General features: G+C 41.1%; 1 protein-coding gene across 2 annotated transcripts; it reads left to right on the top strand.

Annotated features, from left to right (window-relative positions):
• Positions 1-346: 346 nt before the first annotated feature.
• castor1 (cytosolic arginine sensor for mTORC1 subunit 1) lies at positions 347-17,702 on the top strand. 2 transcript variants are annotated; one of them, XR_013935498.1, is made up of 10 exons: positions 366-719; positions 7,631-7,701; positions 10,199-10,392; positions 10,844-10,979; positions 12,362-12,485; positions 12,663-12,779; positions 13,092-13,174; positions 13,334-13,428; positions 16,591-16,957; positions 17,035-17,702. XR_013935498.1 is itself a non-coding variant. In XM_080468323.1 (9 exons), the coding sequence occupies exons 1-9, from the start codon at positions 607-609 to the stop codon at positions 16,660-16,662; spliced, it is 1,005 nt and encodes a 334-aa protein (XP_080324449.1). In that variant the 5' UTR covers positions 347-606; the 3' UTR covers positions 16,663-17,702. The 2 variants fall into 2 exon arrangements, 1 of the variants encoding a protein (XP_080324449.1); XM_080468323.1 differs by having other exon boundaries at positions 347-719; positions 16,591-17,702.
• The last annotated feature ends 516 nt before the right edge of the window (positions 17,703-18,218 follow it).

Here is an 18,218-nt window from a genome sequence, read left to right as displayed (position 1 = left end):
TGAAATTCAAACCTTGGTCTTAAAGACACAATATCAAGAGCTAATGCAAGGTGCCACAAAATAATAATAATAATAATAATAATAATAATAATAATAATAATAATAATAATAATAATAATAATAATAATAATATTAATAATAATAATAATAATAATGATAATGATAAAATTATTATTATTATTATTATTATTATTATTATTATTATTATTATTATTATTGTTATTAGTATTATTATTATTCAGGGTCGGAAGTGGTGATGCGTCTTGCGTCGTGACGCCACACGCCGCATGCACGTGTGAGGCGTTCAAGGACCTGTAGCTTTAAGGGGAGGGGGCGTGTCGTCTGCGGGGCTGGTCCTCCCATTTGAATATACAGTAGTTGAGCGGGGCCGGACTCCAATTGCGTTGGATGTTTTTCAACCTCGTTCAGCCCCAGTGAGAGACGGTCACAGCCGTGGGACGTGCGAGGAGCTCTGCGGTCGTCGGTAATGTCCACGTCCCGGCCCCGTGTTTAAAGGTGTCGCTCCGCTAGAGGAAGGCGTTTGTTTTCTTCTGCGCGCGCACACGGAGGAGCGGAGACTACCGCGGCTCGCAAACAAACAAGAACATGGACTTACACATACTGGACCACAGGCTGCGGGTCACCAGCATATCCAAGAGCGGGCTGGTGAATTTCACTCATCCGCTCATCAAGCTGATCTTCCTCCGGAACAGGACACGGTAAGGGGGCTCCCTGTGAATCTACCCCAGCGCCTCTTTCTTTGACTGCCATTGTGGGGCTGTGTGCCCGAGCGTGCCTCTCTCTGCATCTGAGAATGATACGCTGCAATTCATGTGTAGTTACTCACCTTAGCTGGGTGCTTGCACAACACATGCATCACTTAGACCTATAACCAGTTAAATACCTGCTGTTCAGTCATATAGAACACCAGTAGTACTGTTTCAAGCATATTCGTGGTGGGTCCTCGCTCTGCCTTGACCTTTGACCTCTCCTGATGAATGCCAGTGTCCACATTGCGAGCCGTCCAGACCCCATGTTGGCATTAGTGCCCGTTTTCAGTTAATCCCTGGATTTCCTCTCATTGTTATGTAATTGTTTATTCCTCTGACTGCCCCACATAAGCAGTGCCACAAGAAGAGCCCGACATCTGTCTTCAAGCAACCAGAAGGCCAAGCTGAGCCACTGCTCTCAATTTAAGTTGACACAGGGATGATTTCAATTCTTGTGTCCATTTGCGAATAGCTTTTCCACCATGGTGTGCGACCACTCGGCTCAATCCCAGTTGGATTGGACAGCCTCTCTGCGTGTGGATGTTTTTTTTTTCAGGGTGCTCCCGCAGTTCAAAACCTTAGACATGAGGCTATTTGGAAAATATAAATTGCATGGAGACGTGAGTGTGTGTGATTTTGTGTGTGGCAGGCCTGGTTGCACCCAGGTTCCAGTGAGTTTGATAAAATATAAAAGATGGATGGTCTTCATGAGTTTGTCGCATTTCAGGTGTATTAGCGCCCCTATAAGTTCACGAGGAACTGTTTATTAATTGTGATTATTTCTGTGTTTACAACTTGCAGCAAAACATCGCATTTAAAGATGCAGCTCACAATATTTCAGTAATACTACTTTCATGCTCTAGGGAGTTGGTATTACGATAATAATATTACCCTCAATATTTAGCAGATTGTAGTTGTTTTCATGTATTTTGAAATTCTATTTACACATATGATTTCATGTGTTGTTTTTTGTTGTTTTTGTTGTTTGTTTGCAAATCCTGTGAAATGTTTCTGGTGTAGAAAGAAAGTATCATTTCCCCATTGGCTGTTTTCTTGTGTTGTTGTTCTCATGTGGCATCGATGTGCTTTGCCTAGTTTTTCCTGCCCCCCCCCCACCCAATTAAACTATAGTTGATGTACAATAGGGAGTGGCGGAGAAGATTGAGTTCACAGCAACTCAAAACAATCAGTGGTAGGGAGGTGAAAAACAGTCCTGATTGCCCCAGATGGTTTTAAGCCATCTCCCTCTTTCAGGCCTCCGCTATTCATGAGAAAACAGCTCCCCGCATGAAACGAGCCCAAAGCAGATCTGAGTCGAATTTTAAGGAGGTGAACACTGGCCGCGGTGCTTATCGCACATTGTTAGACAGTCTTTCAGCACCCACTACAGATGGGTGCTTGCTGCATCAGAGGACAGAAGCAAAAAAAGTAACAATGGCTTTTGCAAGAGAGATGAACCAATATGCTACAGAGTACAGCACATATTCAAGGGGAAACGGAAAACTTTCTCATAGCATTTTGGGCCTCTGCTGACACGACAACATTGCTTGGAGCAACTGAAAGTGCAGCAACATTTTGAAAACGATCCCACTGGGCATGCACACCACAGCCATTGTAAATACTTTTTCTGCACATGTGTACTCACCATTGCTAATGTTTAAAATGTATTCTACTCTGCACACGTGTGTGTTTACAGCTACAACACTACATCATTTTCAGCATTTCTGCCATTTCCGTGTAAACGGATATCATTTTCAAAACGTTGCCGTGTAAATGCAAAGTTTTTCTAAAACAAAAACCCCAAAACGGTTTGTTTTCACTTGAAACATCAGCGTGTAAATGGGGCTCGATATCGATCAGGCTTTCATCTAGCTTTAGTAAAAACAGTCAAGGATGTTAATCAGTGTCACGTCGTAGATGTTCCTGACTCAACTGCTGAGGAACGTTTGAAAGAGTGTTTCCCCTGAAGTAAAATGTAGAGGCTGCTTTTTTCAGAACACCAATTTGAATTCTGAAAGGGTATAAACATTTGTGATTACTAAAGACTGTTTTGGACTTTGAAGTGGCCGTTGGCTCATGATCCATTCGTATCTTCCATTAATTGCACTGCACTCCATCTATAGTCAGAGTAGGAGGGAAATGTACGCACACCTGAAGGACAGAAATGGTTCCACCTAAGTTTAAGATACTGGAAATAAATCATGATTTTCCGAGGGCAGTTATTAGAAGTTATTAGAACTGTCAGAAATTTCACGTGTTCCAAAAACTTCTGATGCGTGCACCCAAACATAACCAGTTTAGTCTTTATTACTGCTTTTTGGGGGGGGATTTCTGGTCCTAAAATGTATTTTTGGCCTCAACAGGCCTTGTATGCATTGTAGTAACAAGCATCTGTGCCTGCAGCTAAATCTTTGTTCAATCCAACTTTATTTATATAGCGCCAAATACAACAAAGTCCTTTGAGGGCACTTTCACAGAGAAATCCAACAAATCTGCATGAGCAAGCATAAGTGACAGTGGAAAGGGAAAACTTCAGTTTTTAATAAGAAGAAACACTGCACACTGTCATCCCTGTGATGAAGTAGTGCTAATGCATTTAAATTGTGTTTCTGTAATTTTAAAACCCTTTAATAATGCCAATTTTTAGGGGTGGGGTGGGGGAATAAGTATATGATGACGTCTGCCAGCAGTGCAAAAGTAATGTTTTCATAAAGGAATGATGAGCCAGTGGAGTGATTTGATAACGGGAGGAATATACTCTGCTTTCTTGGTGTTGAGATGAGAATTATGACAGCAGCGTTCTAGACAAACCACAACTGTGGGATTGATTTCATTGAAAGAGAGCCATATATATATATATATATATATATACACACCAAGCAAAAATATGAAAGCATGAATGAAATTGTCTTCTCCCAATTTGGGAAAATTCTAATTCTTACAGTTTATGTATGTTTCTAAACATGTAATTGACCCACGTGAGGAAGAAAGCAGAAAGTTTCCATGATTATGGACTAAAAAAAAAAAAACATCTTTGCAAACAGATTGAAAATGTTTCTCTTAGTACTGACATGTACTAAAAGGGCAGCCATTCAGCTCTTCTTAGAACTGTACAAAATAAAAATAAAATCCCATTGATTCTAAATTCCTGTTCCCCGAGGGACTAAAGTTCCTAGAACTATCTGGTCGAAAAACCCTCAACCGGCCCTAAAAAGTTTAATGATTGTGCTCTGTGTGCTTAGATTGGAATCCGGCCTTGTGCTCAGTTGTTGCTGAAACTCAAGGGTGTTGTACTAATCAAAGCTCAGCTTTGGGCCAGTATATGTATCTCGCTGCTTTGTGGCTGCAGCCCTGCAGGCACACACAGTCCTCCTTTCTTCTCCCCAGAGCCTAACAAGAGCCCATGTTGGAACAATGCCTCTGCTGAGCCAAAAACCCAGTTGGGAGTTTTTCACTTGTCTGCTTCACTGGTCTGTCAAGGTTGAGGCTCTCGCTCCATTTATTTACACAGGACCGTAGGACTTCCTAGAACCCCCCCCACCCCCCACCCTGTCTAATACAGAAAGAAAACAACAAAACAGAAGCCTTTGAAAAATCTATAAATTGTTTGTCACAAGTCTGGTAGCCGACATCTCACTTTCCCTCTTATGATTGGACCAAGGCACCTCAAGGCTCATTCCTCTGTCCTTTCAACCTGGCTTTTTTTTTTTTCTTCAGCCTTATCATGTTGCTTCAGCCGGAGCATCGGTTGTAAACGCCTGAACAACACCAGTTCCTCACTTCCCAACTGTTGCTACCGCCTGTTGTTTTCTGCTGCTGGATCAAAGTCTACAATCTTGCGTGCTCGATTTTCATCTTCCCCGCTCGGTCGTTCCCTCGATACCTGTTGCTTCCTAATCTTTTTTTTTTTTTTTTGCTCACTCTTTTTTTATCACCCTTCATCAGAAGCAATTTCTTTCTCAGACCATTAGCTGTTGAAGGTTGAATAGAAATCAGGTTTGTTTTTGTTTTTTTTGGTTATTTTATGATGACTCAAGATGACGGATCTGCTTCGAAACCAATTTCTTGTCAGGACTGGTTGGCCCGCGTTTGAACTTGTCCTTCCCTGTGCCAAGATGCCTTCGAGGAATAGCTCCAGAAATTATGTCACGCATTTTTAAAGAGCGTGCCTCTCAGTAGAGCCACGTTCTCCAAAAGCTGACAACACACGGTGCAATGCAATTCTGATGGAACCATCGTTCGACCGCCAAGACAATGACTTTGAAGTCGGTTCTGTCGTCTGAATCATCCAACGTAAAGTCCTCAGGATCTACAAAGACGTCAACATCATCTACAAGAGTTATTGCAATACGCATTGTACACATTTTCACTTGATCTTGTGCAGTCCTTGTTTGTTTGTTACAAAGTTGTTGATATTATAACATAACATTGCTGCTTTTCAGATGTCTTTGGTGTTTGAAATTCCAAGCTCAGAATGACATAAATTATTCGGAAAAATCAGGTTGTCATAATCTATGAAGTACAATATCGTAAGTCAGACAACAGTGTGTCTTGTAAAAGCTGTTTGGGCCACATCTTTGCGAGTATAGGGAACCATTTCATGCCACTTATGAGACGACTTACCATTGTATGCACAAAGTGTGTACTATGAAGTGATGAGTTACTTGCTGCCTTTGCTGGGTTGCTTTATCTTTTTGGGAGGTTTCAGGTAAGACTATGATCGTGTCTTTGTGGTCCTAGTAAAATTGGATTCCAGTGGATATCTTCTCTTTCTTGGCATAAACTATTGAAAAATGCAATTAAGGGAACAAAAAGAAGAAAGTTTATGTGCAAGATTTGAACATTTTGGGATTTGTGTGCTCCTGCTAAGTGGTATCCTTGTTATATTTTCTGTTTGCTGCTATTGGTTCCTTCAAATTCCCTAGGGTTTACTTTCAGGCATAACACCACGATCTCCAACCTTGCTCTAAAAACTTAGTGTGCACGGTAGAGTTCCCCACATGATCAGTCTCACTTGCAAGGCTGACACACACACACACACACACACACACACACACACACACACACACACACACACACACACACACACACACACACACACACACACACACACACACACACACACACTACCTGCAGGAAACTGAACTGAGGAAGGTGAAGGGTCAGCAGGAAACGAGAGGGGGTATTAAAACACAATGGACTGGCTGAGCCTGTTGGTAGTTAGGGTTACCTCTCTCTCTCTCTCTCTCTCTCTTTGTTTTTTGGTGGCGTGATCATCCTGTTTCGTGCCAGGGATTACTTTTTGCTGAGTCAGCAGTTTGACAGTCTCACCCGGGCCTCTACCCTTAAGCTGGCCACTAAGCAGAGGAGCAGGCCGGGGAGATGTTCTGAGGAAACAGAAGTGTCCACCGCATCCTTTTTCAGGGATGCAAAGATAAAGCGAGGTCATCCATGCAGAAACCGCTTTTATCTTCTTCTCTGCCCCCAAATTGGAATCTCTACTAACTCGACTGCAAATATTGTGAAGGACAAACATTTTTATTGGATCCATTCAGCTGTGATGCTGATGGTGGATAGAATCTGCTTTCTTCACAGTGATAGAGGGTGAACCCACTTTATGTTTAAGTCTTGTGACGTAGGCCCCGTTTACACGTCAAGGTTTCAAGTAAAAATGCATCGTTTTGGCATTTCCTCAGCTCGCGTATTGTTCATGATGATGGGAAAGTCAGGCATTGCTTTTGTTCACCAATAGTGAAAATGCCAGTTTGAGTAGAAAGTGAATATATTGCTAAATACGTAGACTTACTCGTCTGATCGATGGGAAAGGGAAACAACTCATCACTTCCAATCAAAACCCAAAGTTTTTGAAGGACGGGCCTCGACAGGCTTTAGCCTGTGATGACTTTCGCAAAAAATTCAAGCACAACTCCAGCTCTTGGGTTAAATATATATTCTGTTCTTTCTGTATTCTGCCCCCAGTCCAATCGCTTCCTCCAGAGAGAGAATTGTTTTGTACAGCCGAGTAAATTTTCCACAAAAGCTAAGGAAATGTGTGTTTGCTGTTTAGTTTTTCTTTTTCTCTCAACCTGAAAAACTCCACACAGGACCCCCCCCCCCCCCCCTCGCTCGCTCCCCTGCTTATCCTTTATCAACATTTCACAAAGAAAACATTGAGCAGGATTGAATACCAGCCAGACCAAGAAAACAGCTTTTGAAAGCAAATGCATTTCATAAGGAAGAACTTATAATAAATTGGCATCACTGTGTTGTTTCCACTGTTTCGTCACGGTGTTTTTGTGTGAATGTTTAACCCCAGCAGGCTGTATCAGCTGCACCGTCTATTTAAATATTCATTGACAGTGTCTCTTTCCTGAGAACAAGCTATAAAAGAGCCACGCAAAAAAAAAAAAAAAAAAAACCTGTACATTGAAATTTCCTGAAATTATGCATGTGATGTGCATGTTGACACGCTTGGCTTTGCAGGATTGTAAAAGGGTCCGTTTGAGTTACTTTTCCTTGATAATAGTACAACCTACCCATAAATCTGTAGGTTTATTGTGAGCCCAACGACCCAACATGTATTATGTTGCTACTCAGTTGGTAAATTCACTATGAAATATGGATATAAAGTAGTTACATATTTAATGAATATGCCATTTTTTTTTATGTATTTTTACTTAAGCTGCACAACATATTGGAAAAACAGCAGATTTTTAAATATGTAAAAGATAAATTCTGAAGATCTCAACTGCCTTCAGTTGGTTGCAAAAGAATAATGCTCCTGTTGTCCTCTTTCCCTCGCTCCTTTCAGGTTTTTTTCTGTTTCCAACCTCACTCCTGTCCTCCTTTCATACTTTCAGATGCAAGTTCTTCAGTCTGACGGAGACGCCAGAGAACTACACCGTCGTCCTCGACGAGGAAGGATTCAAAGGTACAACACGTTATGTTTTATTGAATAATATTTGTGTTCCCGCAATCCTGGACCACTTGCACTTATATTATTAAGTACACACGATCCATTTGTCCTTGCAGGAGTAATCACCTTTAACATTTAGTTGTAGTCGAAGATATCACCTCAAACCGAACCACATCTTCGAATTGTTGTTTCAACACTGTGGTGTGACTTCCTTCCTTCCCTGCTTCCCCTCACAAACCTTACATGGTTTCATCGACTGTATCACGCTGTCAAAACACTGTGCTTAGAAGAAGTAACACTATAACAAGGGAAGTTCTCTTTATATCTACTTACAAAGTGTGTATATTTGACTCACTTCCTATTTGATGTGATAGAAAATACAGGTTCTGTGAACGCCGAATGATGGTGTGACCTTTGTTTCTTTCAAATCATTAGTATCAAACTTTACAGTCAGATTTAAGTGTTTGATTTGGGGATAATTTTTATACTCTTCATTACTTCTTTGTGAAAGCAAAAGCACTCATATTACTTTAGAAATTAGACATGACTTCACATATTAATCGTAAGTTCAATATCAATATTGTCAACTGATGACTTCCAATAAATTACATAATTATATGCGCTGTACATTCTCCCTCTGCAGGCCAAAGTATTTGGCCAATTAGATGGAGCTCAGTCATCAGTCTAGTTTTTAAATCGTGTTACTCCTAATAAGACTGTTTTTTGTTATTCTGAAAGTTCTTAAGGTCATTATAACCTCTTCGTGCAATGAACACACCAGTCGGCTAATTAAAGCTCATCCAAGCGCTGAAAGTACAAGATAGCAGAGGTAATTTATGTAAATGTAGATACATTGAAATGGTGCTCATAACTGCACAATGTGTCATTTGAGCAGGACTAAAATTCTTTAAATCAGTGGTCAGCACCTGCAAATGTCATTGTTTAGTCGGCAGATTAATTTCCTTTGTCTGACACTTTATAGGCTGAGTCGAAGTATATGCTGCAGTCCTGCACACTCCTTCTGTTCCTGCAACTTTTCACGAAGTCCTTCCACCCAGATGTCAATGTTAAAGGCATACGTTGCCTCAGGGGTGCTCCGTCACTCCTTATCTCTCTTGCTCTCTTTCTGAGGGCCTATTTTAAGAGGTGAAAGCGGGTGTAGCGAAGCCACAAGGGGCCGTCTGTGACAAATTACACACACCAGAACAGCAGCTCCTCTGAAGGGGAATAAAGACAAAAGGAAAGGTAGGGATTGTTTGGTGATTTTTTTTATAAAATTTTTTAAGTTTGCTGAATATTAATGAAACATCATATTTGGGTTTTGTTCTGGTCTCCCGTTGAGCACCGAGACTCGGGATGCGACAGCCACACATCCTTAGAATATAACCCATTTAAACTTTGACCCTCTTTACAACCCAACAAGACCCCCCCTGTTTGCGAAATGCGCCGCTGTCAAGTCACATTTCAGCATCTTGCAGTGCTGGAGGTGCTGCCGGCCTCTCCTGGGAATAACTTTCACCTGCAGTTAAAAAGAGAAGGGTCGGTTTATGTCTGTACGGCGGAGGTAACAGGTGGGAGACAGGAAGTCTGCGTGTGTGTGTGTGTGTGTGTGTTTGTGATATTCTCAGTGTGATGAGGCAGCAACAGGAAGAAGCATGTTTTATTGTACACAGGGCTTTACCTGCGTGTCATTACCTGAGTGTGTATATATGAAGAGTATAAAGTTTGTTTTCCATAAGGTGCTGTTAAAAGAATGGTATTGCTAGGTTACGTTCTATTTTAGAGCACATCAAGTCGTATATCTGGTACAAAGTCCCGTCAGTGGGAAATGTAGTGTTCCTTCAATCGTGAAACTCCTGGAAAAGTTAAATAGCGAGAGAAACATTTCTAGCTTTTGAAATTACAAAAATATGTCTTTCAAAGCTCTCTAGGAACAAATGTTTGTTTTTTTGTTTGTTTTTTTCAAATCATATTTTCTAAATTCCAAAAGACTATTGAGGTTGAAGGATGTTTTTCATTTTTTTCAATGCCAAACCACATTCTGGACACAGTAATGGAGCAAAGTTAAGTAAATGTTCTCAACTGCTTTGTTGTTTTTGGACTGTTATTAGTAAGTTGTGTGGTTTTTAAAGGAATTCTTATTTTTTTTTAGCTTTTCTGAATGAATTACACGTTAGAGAATGATTAGTTGAACAATGTCACAGCCTGTAATCTATGTTGTTCTTTATTGAAACCATATTGTATGGTTCAAACCACCTGCGCTTCATCCTTTGTATCATCTTATGAAGATTATTCCGATAAGATCAGATTTGGTACGTTGGGTTGGAAGCAGTTTTTTCCGTCTTAATATTGGAGTTTATATCTCCTTCCAGGTGATGCGCAGGGTGTGCGGGATCCCATAAGATAGAGCTGCTGCTCCTTTAAAGATGATCAGGGAGGACTGGTGGTCTCTATTTGCTGTATTGCCACCCTCACCACCCGTTTTCCTCCCCTCCTCTCCACCTCCACGCAGAGCTGCAGCCTTCGGAGCACCTCCAGGTGGAGGGCTCCATCTGGCTGCCGCTCAACGTGGTCTCCAACGGCAACACCTCCAGCAGCTCCCAGGCCGTCGGCGTGACCAAGATCGCCAAGTCGGTCATCGCCCCCTTGGCCCAGCAGCACGTCTCTGTCTTCATGCTCTCCACTTATCAGACCGACTTCATCCTGGTGAGTTAGTTCTGCTTTCATCTGGCCAGTCAAAGACGCGTTCCCTGAAAACCCGCTGTTGTATTAGTCGGAGACGTTCGGAGTCACTTTTTAAACTCCTTAAATGCTCTGTGAACTCCAGACCTGTAATTTCACAGTGAAACTTTCACCTGCTGAGGTCTGCCAGACGTCACGGGGCGTGCAATTTTGTCCACTCGCCAAGTTTTCGGCGAAGGCATTAACTCCCAACAGAGCTGAGGGCACTGAAACGTTAGCGATATGTTAAGCGGGCGAAAAAAACTAAACACCCCGGCAGACGTTTGTGTCAGCAACTATATTAATGGTTGACGTGCAGTCTGAAGTGTTTCCTCACTAAAAACGAGAGCAGCAGTGAACGCCGTCTATGCATGAACAAGTTTGCAGGTACGGTTTGTTCATATTTCTCTGCACCATCATGATTTATCTTCGACAGATAAGAGAGAAAGACCTGTCTGTGGTCATCAGCACACTGGAGGAGGAGTTCAATATTTACAAGGAGGAAGGAGGAGAGTCTGTACCCGTGCACTCACAGGATGTCGCCAACGGTCTCCAGAAGAACGGCAAAGACGGTACGTGAGACTTTGGCGTTTTGGGTTCAATGCCTCCTCTGAGCAGTGCTTTCAAACCACAAACAATAATCACATTTGATTCGTGAATTTTTTCATACTCCTACATCAAACTTGCACACAAACACTGTGGCTTAGATAAAATGATGAATTGGAAAAACGGAGATATAGAGTCCATATTTTCATGTATTTTGTCAAGAGAGAAACATCTCAATATCATCTTTCCATGATTAAAAAAAAAAAAAAAAAGAGTGTGTTCTTTTTAGTAGCCTAAGCTTTATTTATTTTTAACATCTCCACATGTAATTTGATAACCTGATTAAAGTATGAGTTTTGCATGAGAGCAGATTTTGGGCGTTTGTTACATGTGCAGGTCAGAAACAGTGGGCTCTTTGGAGATCCCATCATGTCATTTCCAGAACTTGCGAACATATTACGGTATGTGAGCTACAGGCAACAATTGGAATAAGACGTACGAGGTCTACAGGGATAACCCGACTAAACCGATGACTTTATGAAGCATGCATGTAATGATCTACTGTTGGTAAGAGGAACGTATAGCTTTTTGGACGCTTGTCCCTGAGGTAACAAAGATAATACCAAGTTACAATACACAATGAAACAATGTGGGGTTTGTCTGTTTGAGTCGTGCTGCAGTGCTGCTTCCTTCACATAAAATGTTTACATCACTATACAGTCCAGATCATGTTGTACAAAGAGGACTTCCTAAAGAAAACAAAAAAAAAACACAGCCACTCTTTCACGATCTCTAAAATGTATGCATCTGTCAACACCATACAGTATGTGAGGCAACTATACTGTCAACAGTTTCCCTGTTTTTACCGGAAAGGCTGGGAAATCAGATCAAAATCGGGATGGGAAACCTTGGCAGACACGGTTTGAAAAGAAAAATAGCAAAACGGGTCCGATCAACTAAATCTGTTTCCGTTGGGGAAAAGAACAAAAGGAATGTTGAATTTGAATAGGTTGATAAAACTCCAATAAATACTTAACTATTAACAAGTAAATTAAATTGATAAGAAAAAACATTAGAATAAGGCAAGGCAAAATTGTGTAGTATAATTTATCAACAAGGGAATTCAACATGATTTACATTAACTACAATGAAAAACATGTAGAAATGAGATTAAACAGCATGGGAATAAATAAAACTCAAGAATATAAAATCAACTGAATATAGGTAAGTGGAATACAGGTGTTAAAAACATCCATTATTTATTGACTGTGGGGAGAAACTGGAGCACCCAGGGTGAACATGCAAACTCCAAACAGAAAGTCCCCAGACGGATAGTTTCATCTCACATTTGCATTTTGGGCGCGCTCACTTTTCTTTAGTTAAGCGCTGCTGTTGTTGTTGTTTGCAGCCATCCACCCTACAGTTCACCCGGTGCTGATCCCCCTGAACCAGTTCTGTGTCATGTCTCTGGACCCGGACACGCTGCCGTCCATCGCTACCACCCTCATCGACGTCCTCTTCTATTCCAGCAGGTCAGGCTTCCTTTTCTAAACTCCCAGCTGCAAGACCCTCTTGCAGCACTAGAGGGCAGCACACCATACAAAGTGGAAGCCGGTTCAGGCTTGAGGCTGTTGTTTTCAGTCGTAAGTTAAGGATAAAGAATCATTCATTATAAAAAAAAACCTGTTATTTCTTTCTCCTTTCTGTAGTCCTAAAGAGGACAGCCAGTCGTCTCCGGGCCAGAACTTGGACTGTATCAAGTTCTTCTCCTTCTCGCTCATCGATGGATACATCTCACTAGTGATGGACACCGAGGCTCAGAGACAGTAAGTGGGCTGGATTGTCATGCCGCGTCACAATACAATTTTAAAATAAAAGGCCACTTTTACTACATTATTCTCAGAGAGGGAGAACAAGAGGTCTGGAAGCAATATGGTGTAATAATAATCCTTCACATACAAAAATCAAATAGCCTCTGACCCACTGAAGTATCCATACTATGTCTTATGTCTTAACAGCAGAGGCTGTATTTACGTTCACAGATTGTCATATAGTGTTTGCTTGAAGTGGACGTTCTTCCGTTTGCACTTTGTTGCTTGGTGGAAACCAATAGTTTTATCTTTTTTTTTCCCCCTCAGGTTTCCTGCAGACCTTCTCTTCACCAGCTCCTCCGGGGAGCTGTGGAGGATGGTTCGTATAGGGGGACAACCTCTGGGCTTCGGTGAGGCCGCTCACACTTAAAATGCAGCCAGTCGTTTCGAGCTGTCATCTGTTAGATCCTCAACTTCTTAGAAATGTTGGCGTTTGATGACTGAACCAGTCAGAGAGAAATCAAATCCCGTGATTGTGATACTGAGTCTCTTCCTCATTCTTTTCCCAGATGAATGTGGGATAGTGGCCCAGATATCGCAGCCTCTCGCTGACAGCGACATTTCTGCCTATTACATAAGCACCTTCAGCTTCGACCACGCTCTGGTGAGTCCCTGTACCGGAGGAGCTCGGCCGTCACACCTCTGGAATGTGGTCAATTCAGACAGACATTGAATCATTGTTATATATAATGGATTTGCAATCAAGAAGTTATCGAACAAGCATTTCATATGATTGTTGGTATTAGGAAGTATTTAGAGGTTTTCTGGACTGTGGAGAATCAAAATTACTTCTTTTTTTTTTTTTATGGTTTGGCTTGAAGTTGTTTAACCTTTTTTTTTTTTTTTCTTCTTCTTCTTCTTCTTCTTCTTCCTCTTCTTCATTGCATTTTTGGACCTGTTTGTTATTCTTAGTATTCATGTTTACATACAAGTGATTTCAAATCATATTCAGGAGGTTTTTACTGCAGACACTTTTTATTGTTTAAAGGCACACAACTTAAAAAGTCTGATAACACAAATAATCATTGCATATCAAGCTACGGTTTTTATGGTAAAAATGGTGTGAACTCTGCTGGAAGGTACATTTCATTCATTTCTTAAATGTGTAGTTTAAATCTCGTCTTACCGTCCAAATGTTCAATATATATATATAAAGGGTTTTAAAATACAAAATAACCTAAACAAGCTTGGACATTAAGATGGTTAATGGAGGAAGCCGTTTTCAGCGCTAGGTACTTTGTGTTTTCTGTTCGGTATCATGATCATCAGTATCCTCAGAAAGCCTCTATACTTTAAAAGAACAAGAAGAAAAAAACGTTCACCCTCGTATCTTTTAAACTGTTTTCTTCTGTGTTTTTGTGGAGCTCCTTCAAACCTTTTTAGAGAAAATTACTTCTAAAGACGACTACGAATTTAAAGAGTCTGATGTGCTCACATTAGATTTGCACTCTGAAAGCCTCCTGACAGTATATGTTGTTAGAATTAGTGCAGGATTTGACATATTGGCGGTTTGTACACGTCTCTATGGCTCTCGTCCGTTCAAGTTTAAGTCAACATGCTGAAGTTTGATCATAGTTTTTTTTTTACCCCTGGAAAAAGTCCTGGTCTCTCACTCTGTATTTTCCAGAGCAAGCTTCATTCTGCTTAAAGCGTTTTTGCTGCCTCTTTATCAAAGCTTATCCATATACATAAAGAACATTTGAATTTGTGCATATATTAGTCATAGATTTTGACATGCTGTTCTTACTTTGCTTCTTTGTAAAGGGAAAGGTTAAAGGCGTCTTATGCAACCTGAGGGCAATTTAAAGATTACGAAGAATGTTTAACGCGGGGTCATTTCTTCATAATTCTGTAGAAGGTTATCAGAGTATGCGTCAGTGAATCGGCCTCCTCCGTTCTTCGACTAGATAAATTCTTTAAAGCATTCAGTTGTGATGCCGTCATCTCGGTGTGCGATCTGACATCCTTGGGTTACGTCGTCTGTTTTGTTCTGTTTGTGGTTCTTGTCGCTGTGAGGCTGTTGATATTTTCTCATCACTTTGAAGCTGAAGAGACGCAGAAAACGAAGGCTGCACATGTATATTGTCTGAACTGCAATAAGCTGCTCCCGTGCAGTCGCGCTCTGAAAATACAAAAGTGAAGTTAATAAGTCACGGTTACAGCCGGTTTACATTAACGGCAAGAGAAACGGCACCAAGACAAAAACTTCCTTTAAATAAGACTTTGGGAATCATATTGATAATCTGCTGTGTCATGCAGTCTTTTGCAAAATCGCTTAACTGAAACAAGAGATAATTTCCTAAAGCTGAACAAAGTAAGACGAGGTCATTTGAGCATGTGCAAAACCACGTGGGTGATGGGAGGTGTGACTGGCTGCTTCATATTTTTCTGTATCAATCATGATTACCTTGAATAAAGTCTCAGGGGAAATTCCAGCTGACGTCAAGCAAACAGGAGGAGAAAATAGAGTTGCACTGGTTTTAATGGAGAGCGGGAACCTTGAAGATCTGGATTTTTTTTTTTTTATCGCTATTGGATCTTTTCTGTAGCTCGTCTTCACAAATGATTCTCTGGTCAAGAATAGACGAGACAAAAGAAACCCCAAAAATGGAGAAATAAAACAAAGAAACTCACTTTAGAAGGCTTAATAATAAGTAAACTCTTTGGCAGCAAGTTGTTTCCAACCACAGTAAAAACTTTTATTCCATGTATCTGTAGTCAGCGTGTTGCTCCCTCAGAAATTGTCCCGTTGCTTTTTACTTCAGTGCCTCCTTCAGTAAAACACTACGAGGTGGAACTTGACTCATCAACCTGATCACCTGATAATTAAAAGAGAGACTTAGTTGGATGTCGACATGTCACCATAAAGACAGCCGTCCATCCTTGAGGCAGCCACAGCTCAGTGCCTCCGAGAGGGGGGGGGGGTCTTAATGTGAAATCCTTTAAGTCGGGGGTGACAAACATAAGTCAAACCCTCTACAAGAGGCTCCCATTTGGCCGATCAACCTCCAAGAAAGGGTCATAGATTTTTATTTTAAATAAACTTCTTAAGAGTAGTGGACACAACCCTGCCGTCCGGTGAGTTTCTAAAACGTGCATAATACAACGGCTTTCAGAGAATTTTTTAAACATTTCACTGTATTCTGCTTTATTAATTCTCATGTTGAGATTGTAGTACATTTCACAACTGATTGTTTGGTTTTGCTAAAATACAGACTTTTTTTTATTAAAAGTATACTCTGCACGACAACAAAGAAAAAGTTTACATTTAAAGGCTATCATGGCAGTATTGTTCCGTTTCAATACTTCCAGGAAATGAAGCATCTCAAGACTCAAGCTGTTGAACTGGTAGCATGTATTGAGAGGGAATGTGGTATGAAAGTAGACGAAGAACGTGGAGGTGGTCCAGTGTTTTCTCTCCTTGTTAAGCGGCAAACTATCGTTTTGGTGTTGCTTTGATCATCAGGGCCGTTTTCTGAGGCTTGCAGAGATTTCAGAATCCTAAAACACAATAAAGTCCCAATGAAAGACGCTACCACACACCCCACCTGAGACAGAATTGTGGTGTATAATCATTTGAAACACAGCACCACGGTCTTCTAATTTGACACCGGCCTCATCCACTTGCTTGCAGCGCCTGTGAAATAAAAGCGGTAACCCCGACATCAGCTGATGGAATAGTGCTCACAGCCAAATGAGCCTGAAGCCTTCCTAACGCGCACGGTGTGTTCACTGCCACTAAATCACTGTTGCTTGTCTTCCGCAGGTCCCCGAGGAGGACATCGTGAGTGTGACGGACATGCTCCAGCACCAGAGGAAAGAACCGGCGTCCAGCTGATGTGTCTCACCTGCCGTGGGCGGGGGGGACGGGGGGCGGCTGGCCAACAGGAAACAAACTCTGTGCCTATCTAAGCACTGCATTGCCAGCAGTATTAACAAGTGTCCATTTGCCATGAGCACCAGAAGTGTGTGTGTGTGTGTGTGTGTGTGTGTGTGTGTGTGTGTGTGTGTGTGTGTGTGTGTGTGTGTGTGTGTGTGTGTGTGTGTGTGTGTGTGTGTGTGTGTGTGTGTGTGTGTGTGTGTGTGTGTGTGTGTGTGTGTGTGTGTGTGTGTGTGTGTGTGTGTGTGTGTGTGTGTGTGTGTGTGTGTGTGTGTGTGTGTGTGTGTGTGTGTGTGTGTGTGTGTGTGTGTGTGTGTGTGTGTGTGTGAGAAAGAGAGATAACCTATCAGAGGCAGGAAGCACTGACACTCCAGTTGGGCCTCACACGCACGAGTCACAGTGCACAAGCACTCCCGAAACACACACATTTTTCTGCCATGTCTGATGGCGTCTTCTTCCTGACTTGCAACACTTGCTATCTGTGTTGAGAATAACTTGTGTTTTTAAATTGAATTACACGTTTCTTGGCTGCACACAGTAGAACAAACTCCATTTCTAACTTGGTCTTCCAGTAGTGTTTATTCTCCAAATGTATGTGTCTAAATTGTTAGGGTTGTTTTTTTTTTAATTTTTAGGTTTTTGTGAAGCTGAATGTGTGAACCTCATGAGATTGTTACATTACTTTTAATACAAAACTGACAACACACTTTAGTTTCATAAGAATTTGCAAGTTGCTGGCTTTTTTTTTTTTTTTTTTTTCCCTTAATAGGCCGGCATTTCTTTACCATAGCGTTACCCAAGGTCAACAACACTATGTCTTATCTTTTGTTATTTGCACATTAAACCTTTTAATTTAGCCAGTACAGTCTCCATGTTTCCTTTGGTACTGCTACATTTTATACAATTTGAAGTATTCTGTCAACATTTGTAATTTTGTGCTGCTTCATTCAATAAAATAAAAAAAAAATCGTGTTTAAATAAAATGGGATTTCTTTCCGAGCTGTGTGTGTTTACATGCTGCGTTCAAGTGGGAGGAATGTGTCTGTCAATGCGAACTCATTGGGATCGTCCCATCGAGGAAGAGAGGCAAGTTTGAAGTCGATAAACATCCGTGCATCAACATCCATCAGAAACGGCCATCATTTTTGCACTTTCATTTCCGAAAAGGATTCTCATCTGCACAATAACCATAATTGTAAAACGTTATCTCTACATTCACATTAACTTCATTTGAAATATGTAAAAATCGGTGTGTAAATTCCACTTTTTTTTTTTCAGGATTTCTTGAGAAAGGTTTCAAACGGTGAAGCGTGCGAGGAAAATGTGTACGCTGGCTTCGTCACGGGAAAAAAAAAAAAAAGATAATAATGAGGCACACAGAAGTAAAGCAGTTCCTCTTACTGGAGAGACCCACATGAGACATAATTCTTACTTTTCTTGTGGGCGAGTAGTGACTTCAAGTGTCTCAGATCTGAATCGTTATATCGGGTGAATTACGTAAAAAATGTATTCCT

Source organism: Lipophrys pholis, assembly GCF_963383615.2.
Source record: "Lipophrys pholis genome assembly, chromosome: 7".
NCBI lineage: Eukaryota > Metazoa > Chordata > Actinopteri > Blenniiformes > Blenniidae > Lipophrys > Lipophrys pholis.
The sequence above is the reverse complement of the archived record's forward strand: the minus strand, read 5'-3'. Positions and strand labels throughout refer to the sequence as shown.

Bases quoted from the DNA above. Each gene is read 5' to 3' on its own strand.
- castor1 (XM_080468323.1), top strand. From the start codon at position 607: ATGGACTTACACATACTGGACCACAGGCTGCGGGTCACCAGCATATCC. The intron at 10,980-12,361 runs GTACGTGAGACT...TGTTGTTTGCAG, and splicing joins CCAGAAGAACGGCAAAGACG to CCATCCACCCTACAGTTCAC. The intron at 13,429-16,590 runs GTGAGTCCCTGT...TGTCTTCCGCAG, and splicing joins TCAGCTTCGACCACGCTCTG to GTCCCCGAGGAGGACATCGT.